The 15,011-nt window shown below is 40.6% G+C and overlaps 1 protein-coding gene across 1 annotated transcript; it reads left to right on the forward strand.

Moving 5' to 3' along the window:
- The first annotated feature begins 415 nt into the window (after positions 1-415).
- Positions 416-10,053, forward strand: LOC121306801. Its single transcript, XM_041238732.1, has 5 exons — positions 416-726; positions 2,549-3,010; positions 3,724-3,867; positions 8,028-8,118; positions 8,639-10,053. The coding sequence occupies exons 1-5, from the start codon at positions 672-674 to the stop codon at positions 8,856-8,858; spliced, it is 972 nt and encodes a 323-aa protein (XP_041094666.1). The 5' UTR covers positions 416-671; the 3' UTR covers positions 8,859-10,053.
- Positions 10,054-15,011: the final 4,958 nt, after the last annotated feature.

A 15,011-nucleotide genomic window follows, 5' to 3' on the forward strand; every position in this document is an offset into this window, starting at 1 on the left:
AAAATGGTAAGGAAAAGCATTTCAAAGGGGAAAAATAGTAATTTTCTAATTTCAGTTTGTGTGGGTCGTCCAGATATTGCAGCGTGTCTGAATTTGTAAAGGGATGGAGTAGTCAAGACTCAGTCCCTTTAAAAAAAAAAAAAAACACCCTTGCCTCCGTCAGGTTTTAATTGACATTCTCCTTGCATAGATTCTTCCTTACCAGATGTTTTCTCGGATTTTGATTTTATTATTTTACTTATATGTAAACATAAAAAAAACAAAAAACACCCAAAACAAAATAAAACATTTTGCTCATAAAAAATGAACGTGTTTGTCATATCGCCCTCACTGCATGATGTGTTTGATTTGAGTTACCAGAACTAACACAAGTAAGCTTTTGTTCTTTGTCTGGTAGAACGTGTATTCACTTGAAGATTGGACGCAGGGGAGGGCTGTGTGACGCGACCTCCTGCAGTGCAAAGAAAGAACTCTGACTTGAACAAGACGTTCGTGAAAAACAAAACAAAAAACACACAACGTTAAAGTAAGCCAGCGTCTTATTTTAAATACTGTTCAGTTACTTGCGTTGCGTGTTTACAGCGCAGGTTTTACAGTTTGATGAATTCCCTGCGCATTAGTTTTTCTTGCTCTATTCTGCCGCCGTTGCCTGGAGACCTGCTTTTGCAGCCATGGAGAGTAATCTGCAGCTTGTAAGTCTTTTACTGCAGCTTTTCGTAATTAGAGGTAAGTTAAGACAAACACCTTTAGTATGCATTTAACTTAGTTATTAAACTAAAATAAAAAGGCTTTTCTTCAACAACGTTTGTACTGTGTGAGAGGTGACAGCTACTGTTACAGCATATAGTGCAATGTCTTAGACGCAGTAGTTGTGTATGTTTTTTTTTTAAATGACAAAACAACACATATTTACACAGATAAGTATGAAACAAACAAAAAACAATAACATATTAAACTACCAGTGCTCATAATACAGAGAGCGAGAGAGCGAGAGAGAGAGAGAGAGAGAGAGAGAGAACAAACCTCAATACAATCATTTAGTAATATAAAGGTCTTTATACACACGATTTCATTTGTTTTATAATTGCTTTAACGTCGTGTGTGAATTTTAGTAAAACAATATTGCAAGCATGTGTTCGGTTGGATCATTTCCATATTGATCGATCCAGCTCAAGAGGGTTCTCAGTGCTGGGAAAAGTGAAGCCTCCTGAACCACTGAACCGTCTGAATCATTTGGCTTGCAAAGAGATTCGCTGAAGCTAAGCACATGAGCTCTTTAGCGCCATCTTTTGGTAGATCTGCAACTCAGTACATTGAGAGTAGACAGCCCCCTATCTCCAGAGAGAAAGCTTTTAGTAAAATGGACAATTGCACTAATGCTCAGAGATATATAGTGACATTTCATACACTTTTGGCAATTTCATTTAAACAATTGTTTCAGTGTAAAGGAACATTTTAGTGCTTTTTATAAAGACAGCTCGGCCTTTGCTTTTTTCAAAATTGTGTGGAATATTTATTTTACAGATTAACCAATAAAACCTTATTATATAATCATACTAGAAATATAAAGGTGTTGTCAAATTGAAAACAAGCTCTTGTTGCCTGAAATAAAAAACAGCGTAATTTGATGAGACTTCAGCACCCTCAGTGTGTAAGACTCTGGTAAGAGGGATGTGCTGATTCATATCAGATTCTTCAGTTATAGCTTCAGCTATGAAACAGAGAGGTGGAAAATAGTGGGTTTGAATTCCTGTCGTTTCCTTTTTTAAAGAAATTGTGTGCTCTGTATCCTTATACACTTATAATAGATCGGAGGAGTTTTTACCAGTAATGTTCAGAAAGAGCTCTGTTTGTACATGCTTAATGCTTTTCTGTTTGTTGTTAATTTGCAAAATACGTAATTGTTATGAAATATAAAACAAAAAGCAGCACCTTGATTTAAAAAGAACAAGTTTCCTTGCTATCAGCTACTGCTATTACCATATTATTATTATTATTATTATTATTATTATTAGGTAATGCACAAAAAAATGTACAGGTTTGCTTAAATCTCTGAGACTGTGTGGTGTGTATGGGTGTGGTTGGAAAAAACAGTGCAATTAACTACCTGTGAGTTATGCAAATACCATGTCTTGGAACAGTTGGAGATACAGGTATTTCAGGAGTGTATAGTCATGTTTTAACACAGGCTGGATGGACAAGTTGCAACTCGAAGCAAACAAACATACGGAAGACATCGTTCTTCTTTCTCTCAGCTCTTCCATTTAGCCCATGCTTGGATAACCAAGCTTTTGAACGTCTGTATCAGGTTACTGTAAATCACCCTTCCGACTCAAGGAGCTCTTGATGACCTGAGCAAAAGCATAGTGAAAACAATGGGCAAACATTATAAAACCAAGAGAGGTAAGGTATAGCACATTAAAAAACATGGCAAACTATGGTAAATTCATAGTAATAGCCAGAGAAAGCTATAACATTACTGTGCAAATTTACAGTGGTAGACTTTTATAAGGGTCGTACTGACTTTCGGTTCCCTTTTAACTGTCAGACAGTTTGAGTTTTGTCATCAGAAATGACCACCTGGGCAAATGCATCCAGCTGATCCCGGGGAAGGGCAGGGTGGCCTTGGCTGAGTGCAGCCCTGAGTCTGAGCTGCAGAAATGGGACTGGCAAGCCAACTCACAGTCGCTGATCAGTCTGAAGACCAAGGAGTGCCTGACTGCCGCCAGAGCTAAGGAACACGAGATGGTCAGGCTCCAGGCATGCAGGGAGGGGGAGAACCAGGGCTGGAGCTGCTCGAAGAAGGGTCACCTTACTATCCAGGGGCAGGGGCTGCACCTGAGCACCAAGCAGGGCTCCTCCAAGGTCTTTCTCTCCAAGGAAAGGGGTAAGCCCAGCAAGTGGAGGACGATGCATAACGGGACTGTGTGCGCGGAGGCAGCCAAGCCCCCAACCTGGAAGCATGAGGGTCCGACAGAAAGGGTGGAGCAACTGACATTGACCCTGCAGAGTAAGAGCCAACACTGCAGCGTCACTCATGGAGAGTGTGTCATAGAATACTCTCCTCAGTAATCATGCATCTTAGTAATCGTGCATTCATTCATTCACCTGTTCATTTTTTCCAGTAACACTCGACATGATATATTTCAGCATGCATTTCACTTCAGATTGATTCTCACTTCCAGTAACGTCAGTGAGGCTGAATGGTTGGGTGAGATTGGCTCTCCATTGTGTTCTGAGGTGCGAGAGAGTGGAATGTTTGATCTGAATATGAACTCAAACCCACAGCTTCCTTGGCAGTTAAATTGCAAGATCTTAGTTCATGAGCTGACCGCAAGAGCTAACCCTGTGTGTTATGGTAGAAGAGCCTTTTCATTAGTGCTTGGGGTGGGCAGGGAGACTGCGGAGTGAAGCTGAACCCAAAGTGTGAAACAAGACATCACTTTTATACCATAGGAGACTGGACCAGCTGTATCCAACATTAATAAATCATATATTAATTTAAAAATATATATATGATGCATCCATTTGTCAGCTGGTAGTCTACAGTGAACGAGATGACACTTTTGGCAAAATAAGGTGTACTGGAATGTTCTGAAATCTGGTGTTTTGATTGGCTGAGAGTGTCTTCATGACCTATGTTGTAAATTCATGTCATGACATCTCATCTAGATTTTCTTGTTTATATTTCTTTTTTTTTTTTAATCATCTTTTTATTTTCAGAAGCTGCATTTGTAAATACAATGAAAGCTGAGACAGCAGCAACGAACCTATTCATAAAAGAGCCTGACTCCACTCTCCCCAGTGCCCAGGGTGTGAGCACAGGCACACAGAGGACAGAGAAGCCTTTCATCAGCCTGAATGATGGTGGGTGTCAAAACATAATTGAACCACCTTTATGTACTGTACCAAGAGTGTCATCAGATTCAGGACACAAGTATGGTTCTTGATATTGTAATGCATCTTCTCCTGGCGGCTGATAAGAACACTGACCTGCCTTTCCCTCTCGATACAGAGCTTGCTCTTCAGTTGAATGGTACGATGTTTGTCTTTGATCCGCGAGGTTATCAGTGTGTGTCCAGCCTTTCCCTCTTGATACAGAGCTTGCTCTTCAGTTGAATGGTACGATGTTTGTCTTTGATCTGTGAGGTTATCAGTGTGTGTCCAGCCCTTCCCTCTCAATACAGAGCTTGCTCTTCAGTTGAATGGCACAATGTTTGTCTTTCATCCGCGAGGTTATCAGTGTGTGTCCAGCGCTTCCCTCTCGATACAGAGCTTGCTCTTCAGTTGAATGGTACGATGTTTGTCTTTGATCTGTGAGGTTATCAGTGTGTGTCCAGCCCTTCCCTCTCAATACAGAGCTTGCTCTTCAGTTGAATGGCACGATGTTTGTCTTTGATCCGCGAGGTTATCAGTGTGTGTCCAGCCCTTCCCTCTCGATACAGAGCTTGCTGTTCAGTTGAATGGTACGATGTTTGTCTTTGATCTGTGAGGTTATCAGTGTGTGTCCAGCCCTTCCTTCTCGATACAGAGCTTGCTGATCAGTTGAATGGCACGATGTTTGTCTTTGATCTGTGAGGTTATCAGTGTGTGTCCAGCCCTTCCTTCTCGATACAGAGCTTGCTGATCAGTTGAATGGCACGATGTTTGTCTTTGATCTGTGAGGTTATCAGTGTGTGTCCAGCCCTTCCCTCTCGATACAGAGCTTGCTGTTCAGTTGAATGGTACGATGTTTGTCTTTGATCTGTGAGGTTATCAGTGTGTGTCCAGCCCTTCCCTCTCGATACAGAGCTTGCTGTTCAGTTGAATGGTACGATGTTTGTCTTTGATCTGTGAGGTTATCAGTGTGTGTCCAGCCCTTCCCTCTCGATACAGAGCTTGCTCTTCAGTTGAATGGTACGATGTTTGTCTTTGATCTGTGAGGTTATCAGTGTGTGTCCAGCCCTTCCCTCTCGATATAGAGCTTGCTGTTCAGTTGAATGGTATGATGTTTGTCTTTGATCTGTGAGGTTATCAGTGTGTGTCCAGCCCTTCCCTCTCGATATAGAGCTTGCTGTTCAGTTGAATGGTATGATGTTTGTCTTTGATCTGTGAGGTTATCAGTGTGTGTCCAGCCCTTCCCTCTCGATACAGAGCTTGCTCTTCAGTTGAATGGTACGATGTTTGTCTTTGATCTGTGAGGTTATCAGTGTGTGTCCAGCCCTTCCCTCTCGATACAGAGCTTGCTCTTCAGTTGAATGGTACGATGTTTGTCTTTGATCTGTGAGGTTATCAGTGTGTGTCCAGCCCTTCCCTCTCGATATAGAGCTTGCTGTTCAGTTGAATGGTACGATGTTTGTCTTTGATCTGTGAGGTTATCAGTGTGTGTCCAGCCCTTCCCTCTCAATACAGAGCTTGCTCTTCAGTTGAATGGTACGATGTTTGTCTTTGATCTGTGAGGTTATCAGTGTGTGTCCAGCCCTTCCCTCTCGATACAGAGCTTGCTCTTCAGTTGAATGGTACGATGTTTGTCTTTGATCCGCGAGGTTATCAGTGTGTGTCCAGCCCTTCCCTCTCAATACAGAGCTTGCTCTTCAGTTGAATGGTACGATGTTTGTCTTTGATCCAGGAGGTTATCAGTGTGTGTCCAGCCCTTCCCTCTCGATACAGAGCTTGCTGTTCAGTTGAATGGTATGATGTTTGTCTTTGATCTGTGAGGTTATCAGTGTGTGTCCAGCCCTTCCCTCTCGATATAGAGCTTGCTGTTCAGTTGAATGGTATGATGTTTGTCTTTGATCTGTGAGGTTATCAGTGTGTGTCCAGCCCTTCCCTCTCGATACAGAGCTTGCTCTTCAGTTGAATGGTATGATGTTTGTCTTTGATCTGTGAGGTTATCAGTGTGTGTCCAGCCCTTCCCTCTCGATATAGAGCTTGCTGTTCAGTTGAATGGTACGATGTTTGTCTTTGATCTGTGAGGTTATCAGTGTGTGTCCAGCCCTTCCCTCTCGATACAGAGCTTGCTCTTCAGTTGAATGGTACGATGTTTGTCTTTGATCTGTGAGGTTATCAGTGTGTGTCCAGCCCTTCCCTCTCGATACAGAGCTTGCTCTTCAGTTGAATGGTACGATGTTTGTCTTTGATCCGCGAGGTTATCAGTGTGTGTCCAGCCCTTCCCTCTCGATACAGAGCTTGCTGTTCAGTTGAATGGTACGATGTTTGTCTTTGATCCGCGAGGTTATCAGTGTGTGTCCAGCCCTTCCCTCTCAATACAGAGCTTGCTCTTCAGTTGAATGGCACGATGTTTGTCTTTGATCCAGGAGGTTATCAGTGTGTGTCCAGCCCTTCCCTCTCAATACAGAGCTTGCTCTTCAGTTGAATGGTACGATGTTTGTCTTTGATCCAGGAGGTTATCAGTGTGTGTCCAGCCCTTCCCTCTCGATACAGAGCTTGCTCTTCAGTTGAATGGTACGATGTTTGTCTTTGATCCAGGAGGTTATCAGTGTGTGTCCAGCCCTTCCCTCTCGATACAGAGCTTGCTCTTCAGTTGAATGGTACGATGTTTGTCTTTGATCCAGGAGGTTATCAGTGTGTGTCCAGCCCTTCCCTCTCGATACAGAGCTTGCTCTTCAGTTGAATGGTACGATGTTTGTCTTTGATCTGTGAGGTTATCAGTGTGTGTCCAGCCCTTCCCTCTCGATACAGAGCTTGCTCTTCAGTTGAATGGTACGATGTTTGTCTTTGATCCGCGAGGTTATCAGTGTGTGTCCAGCCCTTCCCTCTCGATACAGAGCTTGCTGTTCAGTTGAATGGTACGATGTTTGTCTTTGATCTGTGAGGTTATCAGTGTGTGTCCAGCCCTTCCCTCTCGATACAGAGCTTGCTCTTCAGTTGAATGGTACGATGTTTGTCTTTGATCTGTGAGGTTATCAGTGTGTGTCCAGCCCTTCCCTCTCAATACAGAGCTTGCTCTTCAGTTGAATGGTACGATGTTTGTCTTTGATCCAGGAGGTTATCAGTGTGTGTCCAGCCCTTCCCTCTCGATACAGAGCTTGCTGTTCAGTTGAATGGTATGATGTTTGTCTTTGATCTGTGAGGTTATCAGTGTGTGTCCAGCCCTTCCCTCTCGATACAGAGCTTGCTCTTCAGTTGAATGGTACGATGTTTGTCTTTGATCTGTGAGGTTATCAGTGTGTGTCCAGCCCTTCCCTCTCGATACAGAGCTTGCTCTTCAGTTGAATGGTATGATGTTTGTCTTTGATCTGTGAGGTTATCAGTGTGTGTCCAGCCCTTCCCTCTCGATACAGAGCTTGCTCTTCAGTTGAATGGTACGATGTTTGTCTTTGATCCGTGAGGTTATCAGTGTGTGTCCAGCCCTTCCCTCTCGATACAGAGCTTGCTCTTCAGTTGAATGGTACGATGTTTGTCTTTGATCCGCGAGGTTATCAGTGTGTGTCCAGCCCTTCCCTCTCGATACGATGTTTGTTTTTTAACTGAATGGTTTGCAGTTCAGGTCCAGCCCTTGCCTTTCCATTCATATCGATTGGCTGAGATGTCAATTCATTACAGTATCTTGCCTTTGGATTTGGAATTACAAGTAGATTTTTACAATTTTTTTACTGAGGGTCTCTGTGACTATAAATCTCAAGAGCATTATAAAATGTGTAAAATAAACGAGAAACACAACTATTTTGGTTATAAATTGAATTTAGTTTGAATTGCAAAAGTTGGATAGTAGTCAAATGGTTCTTTTTTTGTGGTTTTAATAATAACCAAATTACTTATTTGTATTGTGTAATTGTCTTCTTTACTGATTATATGCTGAGGTGCAGTCCAGCCTCTGTGCACAACTGACTCTCACCACCCTGCCTCGGGGCTCAGCCTCTGTCAGGACTCCATTATACTACAACTTTTCCCTAGCGTCCATGAAAACAAGTTTCATTAATTAGTGTTTTATTTGCCATTTTTTTATTGAGTAATAACAGAATGGCAGACCTCTGTAGAAAACAATAGGGGCTTAGTGTCAGATGTATAATTTCTTCAATCTGTAGGGATGAGCTGGAAGGTTGCCATGCTGGTTCTGAGTTCCTTGGCTCTGATTCTGGGGCTGACTATACTCTCTCTCAACATCCACTACAACAGGTGAGTACCCTTGGAACAGGTATAACACAGCTTTACATGCAGTGCCACACCCTGCGAACTATCTGCACCACACATGAAAACAGTGAGACTCCTTCGTTGCATAGCATGATGCAGTCCTGAGTTTAGAAAGACTCACCTGAGCTTGTTTCCTATACACTGGCTAATCAGAATTCTAGGAGAGCCTGGATTGGGTGAAACTGCTATGCAACAGGAGTCTTACTTGCATCGTCCTTTGGATGAGACATAAAACTGAGGCCCTTTTGTAAGTGACTGTGCAGCAGCAGTTATGGATGAAGCATAGTCCACCTCCTAGTCTCTAAGTCGCTTTGGATAAAAGCGTCTGCTAAATGACAAATGAGTCTGCATTTGTCTTCTTTTTTGCTTAAAGACATTTCACCCCTGAAAGAAACAGAGAGAGACAGTATTACCGTTTATGCCTATGGAGTTTGACTCATGGGACGTGCTGTATAATTATACGATACTGTTAACATTAACCATTGCACTGCCACTGACTTTCCAGAAAGAAGAAGTTGCTGTTGGTTTCAAAGCCCTATGGGGCTGGCAATGTGTGCAGGCCAGTTGCTGGGGACCCAGATGAGAGGGCACCCCTAACCCAGCGTCCTGCCAGCATGTGCAGACGCTACCCCCCTCCATCCCGCTCCCCCTCCCTGCAGCATGGCGAGATCCTGATTGAGTGGAAGGACGGCACCATCACCCCGCTGTTCGACAGCATCAACTAAATGACAGACTGAGGGCTCATCAATCATCCCCCAGCACCCTTAACAGCAAACACCAACCCCTTTCTGAGCTTGGGGTCCTCCACCAATAGAAGCTGCATGCTACCTTAATCAGATTACAGTAATGCATTGCATGTCATGTGTTACTCCCCAACACTGGTAATAAAGCATAGTGAAAGCATGGTAGAGCATACAGTAAGTATGGTAAAGAATTTTAAAAAACATGACAAGCCATGTTTATACTATATTAATGAATAGTTTAACCGTGGAAAAAACAGGAAATTACTGTGGTGAACTCTTATAAAACTTCCAGTTCAAAGAAAAAATGCTGCACATGGTCCCACTGATGTTGCAGACAGTGGGATCTGCCTGTGTTTTTAGTGAGACTGCCCTGTTAGTCTATGATTTACTCTGTTTAAAACGTGTCTTGCTTGTTTCCCTATCTTTGTATAGGTTTGGTCCTGTTTTCACTCCTTGCTGGTCCTTGTTGAAGTTTTTGTTTTAGATTGAGGCCTAGCATTTATTCATGGCAGTGGAAGCATGCCAATTAAGGAAACAAAAAAATGGTTATAACTAACGTAACAGAGCAACAACAAGCATTATAATTTAGGAAAGACCACAACAATTTCTGGAAAGCAGATATCTAATTAGGTATTGCCAGCTTGTCTTTCATGTCTGTGTGCATCTGCAGCTTTAGTTGAATGCAGTGAAAAGACATTACACCAGTGCAGAGCAGGGTGAAAGCCGCTACAGTTATAGTGCACGTAAAGCAGCGATTTCTGTTCAGAAGAGCTCCACGCAGAAAGAGTTTCAAACCTTGTGTTGTACTCTTACGCCACGTTGGCATGTCAGCACCCAACCAGGATATTTTTTTCACTTTTCAAAAAGTAGGAGTTAAAGGCTGAAGTAAATATGGAGAAAATTCAGATGACCTTTTACTCAAAAGCATTTTGAGACTAACATGTTTTTTGTTTCTCATTCAGATCAAGAATAAAAACTGTAGAATACAAATCTTTGTGAATCTCCCCCATACTAACTGTTACTGTCTGTTTCATCGTTAACAGCGCTGTAAGAAGCAAAAGTACTGGTTCACAACCTCCAAATAAAAACTCCTTAGCAGTGATCTTTTATTCATCTGTGTATTAATGTGTTGTTTATGTTTCTTAATATCCCAGTTGCATTTAAGTATATTTTGTTATTGTTAAATGTTCTTTTTAATATTTCATTTTTTATACAGAAAGTAAATTCCATTCATTATACAAATAAATCATGATTACAGTATACCTGTGTTTACATATTTGTATTTGGTACGATCACTAGTAGTCCTTTTCCATCCCTGGTCACACGTACTCCTGACTACCAGTCCTGGTTTAAAAAAGAAAAACATGTTAGATATCTGTGTAAACAAAAGGCTGAGCTGTCCCCTTCACACTGCCGTTCCCACAAGGAACTCAATCCTACTGGCTAACACAGTTCCCAATATACACCAGACTCCGACCCATCAATCTATCCCCAGCCAGTCTGTAGCAGATTGGTTAATTGCTGAACCATGGAGTTGATGGAGTGGAACTTGGAGCACTCGTGTAGCTGCCCTCATCAAGATGGCCACTGCAACCAGACTGTAGACCTAATGTCAGTTCCATTTTGAGCACCTCCGTCTGTCAGGAGGCCAAACTTCACTCCTAAACACCTTCACCCTGTCACAAGGACCATAGAGGAGTTCAGACCACCCAAGAGTTCACAGTATACTGAGACAAAACCCTCAACCCAAAGTGCCGAATCAGACCAAAGATCACATTTCAACAAATGCTTTTAATCCATCTATCCCAGCATTGACCTGAAGACCAATATACTGTATGCCCAAGTGGAGAGCTCGAAACCTGAACCAGTCGTGGATGAAACAACAGTGAGAAATGGATCTACCATACATGAGAACAACGTCCTGGAGTCGACCTGAAGGACTGAAGGAGGCAAACTGAATAAGTCCACCCACCCCACAACAACTGAAAACGATGAGTCTAAAGAAAGATGTCATTCTTTAAGATAAAACACCCATAACGAAAATCTACCTCAACAACAGAGTTGCATGAAACACCTGTCATGGATAATGATGTAAAACCAATAAAGAAGTGAAAGAAGGGGAGCCGCATAAGCGAGGACCGGAGCAAGAAGAGATCAAACACAGTAAGTACTACACAGCGAAGAACTACACAAAAAATGCAATCCAAACTCTGAGACTGCGCTTGAAAGAGATAAGGAGAGGAGAGCCCCATGATCAAGGACCTAAGAAGGTGAATGACAAAGACCTCACAGAAGGATCTACTCCAAACTGCGCTGCAGGAAAAACACACGAAACCTGCCAACTACGTGTTTAGACCGCCATAAACTGTAAATAACCATAATGGCAAAACATCACAGAGGCCACTCATACATATTAACAGCATCTGACAGTAGTTTAGGCCAAATATAATCATATTTATATACATGTATATAGAGAACAATACAATAGGGAACAACTTCTTCTTCTTCTTCTTCTTCTTCTTCTTCTTCTTCTTCTTCTTCTTCTTCTTCTTCTTATTTATTCTTATTATTATTATTATTATTATTATTATTATTTGAAACTTTGAACATCCACAATAGGGAGATAATTTGACCCATTATTGTGCCCAATGAGTCAATGTGATTAACACTGCCAATTGTTGATGGCAGAAGCAGGAGATTGTAGGACCATAAAAATAGATAAAAGGTTAAACTGATTTTTAATTGCTCCAGCAGTCTGAAATTGTAACAAGGAATTGATTTAGTGACTAAGCTGGCCTTGTCACCATGGAAACAGGCAACTTGAGGCCCTCTGCTTAACCGGGTGACCCCCTCGAGTTTCCCGATGAAATGGGATCCCAATCTTGTTGTTGAGGGAATATGATTTGTGTGTATGTTTGAAAAACAAGCCCAAGGTTATAGAAAGAGCAGTCTTGGGATTGTCTCAGTCAGACAGAGAGAGTGAGCGCCAACTGAAAACACCTTCTCCATTAACTCCAGTTAAACACCCCAATTAATTCAATAAACTTGGAAGAAAACCTAATTAAAGGACTTAAAAAGGAATTATATTAACCTGGATCGCCAGTGAAGAAAAGGAAAGTTAACAATTGGTGAATCAATTCCAAACTGATCTGGCCTGCCGGACTGGTAATTTCTGTGTGAAGGAGAGCTTTCATTAAACAAAGGCCTGGAGAGACATCACCAAACCAAGTTGTTACACAAGGGACCAGCGCTGCGACATGAATGGAGTATTCTCCATTAAACTAAAAGGATAGAAAAGAGCTACAGAGAACATACTTGGAGAATGTAATAAATGTATAATTGCAGAAAGGTTGGTGTGAAATGCATGTACCAAATCTAGGCTGTATGTTCAATTAACAAAGGTGCTGAAATAATATCTTATGAGCAATCTAACAAGTGCACAGAGTGACAATAATATAGCAATCTGAAGAAATGGAGTAAAGGTGCTGGAATAAATAAGAACACATTATATGAGTTAAATTTATATACTGTGGATTCTAATTTAAATATATATTAACAACAAATTGATAAAGAATCCATTACGATTCAGAATTCACTGAGATTTATATTAAAATATTTACTGACTCACACCTTTATCGTACTTGCATACATATTTATATTATTTGTTTACTGATTTAAGAGCTTTACTATTTCCTACAGAAACACAAATTATAGACAATATTTACACTGAAGCTGAGAGACTATCTGAATGTTATTGATTGCTGAAACATTTATTCTATTGTGATACTAATCTTTTTTTCTACTTTTCGATAGAATTCTTAAAAGATGTATCAGTGTTGTGTGATTAATGCTCAATTGTTCGTCTTGGCAATCTTGAACTTGAAGGAAGAAAGGAGACAGACTTAGGACAGGAGACATGTTCACACAGAGAGGGGCGAGGGACTGGAATGAGCGACTTGTCATGTTGTTCAAGGCAGAATCACTTAGATTCTTTAAGACTCAACTTGACAAAGTTATGAGATCAATCAGCTAATAGGAACCAGATGAGCTCAGTGGTCCGAATGGCTTTATCTCGTTCGTAAATGTCTCATGTTCTGATGTGTTTAATACAATGTGTTTCTGCATATCGTACACTTAACTGTGTTGATAAAATTCTAATCTTTGCTTTCTATGAACACTAGTCAGTGTTGCAACCTTTTTTATTATTTCATAGCGGTCGTATCATGTTGTTTCTAATAGCTCTGACTAACTTCAGGTTTTACTACTTACCACGACTCAAGCAAATCACAAAGTTCACTGAGCTCTTTAAACCTGTACCAGGTTAGCAGCCCCATTCAGAATGGGCGTTGCCATGACATGTGCACTCCTAGCTAAACAGTGTCAAAGTTACTAACACGGGGAGGGAGGGGGGGGGGGCATGTTCTGTCCTTTGATGCTCTGTAGTACCCCCCCCCCCCCAATATTGTTATTATTTGTGATTTTTTTTCTCTCCAAAGTATTGGAATAAACAGACAAAATACAAACTATTTACAGTTTAGGAGACCAAATGTACTTTTCTGTGGTTACTATAAATACATGTACTATTTAAAAATATATACAGCAATAATCTGTGGTAGTAGAAAATGCAATATATTTTTATATCTCCTACTGTTTAAAAGGGTAAATAACCCAAACCATGAATTTGAATGATGCACATTACATAACCTGTAACTTCAACATCAATCACAAGTAAAAAAACAAATATATACAGTCACAGACAAAGGTATCCACAAAGAAAGTGAGTTCTATCATTTTTAATTGTTCTATTGAAAGATACACATTAAAGTAAAGATTCAGCTTAATAATAAAACAACCAATTATTACATAACATGCATAACATGAACAATAACACACAAAAACTCATTTCATACTTTGACAAAAGTATTTCGGCTCCCTTGCTTTAGTATTTTGTGTGACCGCCCTTTGCTTCCTTTATAGCTTGCAGTCTCTTTTTTTTGTATTTTGAAACCAGTTCCTGGCATCTTCCCGGAGATATTTTTGCCCATTCTTCACACATACAGCTTTGCGTTCTGCAATAGACTTTGGTTTCCTTTTTGCAACAGCAGCCTTCAAGTCAATCCACAACATCTCAATGGGATTCAAGTCTGGGGACTGAGATGGTCAATCCATAACTGTAATCTTCCTTTTTTCAGAAATACTTTTGTAGAATACAAACCGTCCAATAAGCCTTCTAGCACAGGGTAACAAATGAGAGTGCAAAATATTTTACAGCATTCATTGATCCTTCTACAATACAAAGGTAGCCAGTGCCTGAGAGAGAAAAACAAGTCCGTTCCATCACACAACCTCCACCATGTTTAACACTGGGCATGATCAACTTTTTTTTTAATTCTTCTCCTCTTTTCCTCCAAACATATTGTTGGTTTATTGATGAAAAAATGTTATATTTTGGATTTGTCTGACCATAAAATTTGGTTCAAGAAATCATCAGACGCCTTCAAGAATTCAATGGAAAACTCCAATCGCTCTCTTTTGTGTTTGCATGTTGGTTTTCGCTCATGACATTCATCTTTGCTCATGAATTTCTTGATCATCCTCTTTCAATTCTTGTGTAAAATCTTTTGCAGTAATCCAAGGATTTTGAAGGGCTGTTTGAACAATTCTTACAGATTTTGCAGCAATCGTTCTTGGTCTTCCACACCTGGAGCTAGTTGCAGTAGTTCCTATTCTCCTGTGTTTGTCAGTAATAGCCCACACAGTGCTTTCAGTAAACAGAGTCTTTCTGTTATTTTTCTGGTAGTTTCTCTTTTTTTGTTCAGTTGTGTCGCTGCCATTTTGAGATCATTCCTGTACTCTTTAGTTTTAACCATTTTTGTTGCTTTTTTGAATCACAAATGTCCAATTTATTTTTCAGCACTTGATGATTATGTATTTATTTATTCTGTAATTATCATCAGGTGTTGTTTTTCAATTACGATAATTGTCAATAATTAGCAACGAATGGGTTTCATACGAAATATGTTGATTGCCCAAAAACTTTTGTCAAAGTATGCGATTAGTTTTTGTGTGTTATTGCTCATGTTATGCATGTTATGTAATAATTGGTTGTTTTATTATAAAGCTGAATCTCTACTT

This window comes from Polyodon spathula, chromosome 2, assembly GCF_017654505.1.
Source record: "Polyodon spathula isolate WHYD16114869_AA chromosome 2, ASM1765450v1, whole genome shotgun sequence".
In the NCBI taxonomy this organism is placed as follows: domain Eukaryota; kingdom Metazoa; phylum Chordata; class Actinopteri; order Acipenseriformes; family Polyodontidae; genus Polyodon; species Polyodon spathula.

Coding starts and splice junctions, on each gene's coding strand:
- LOC121306801 (XM_041238732.1), top strand. CDS start 672: ATGGAGAGTAATCTGCAGCTTGTAAGTCTTTTACTGCAGCTTTTCGTA. Junction 727..2,548: donor GCAGCTTTTCGTAATTAGAG/GTAAGTTAAGAC, acceptor TTTAACTGTCAG/ACAGTTTGAGTTTTGTCATC. Junction 8,119..8,638: donor CTCAACATCCACTACAACAG/GTGAGTACCCTT, acceptor CTGACTTTCCAG/AAAGAAGAAGTTGCTGTTGG.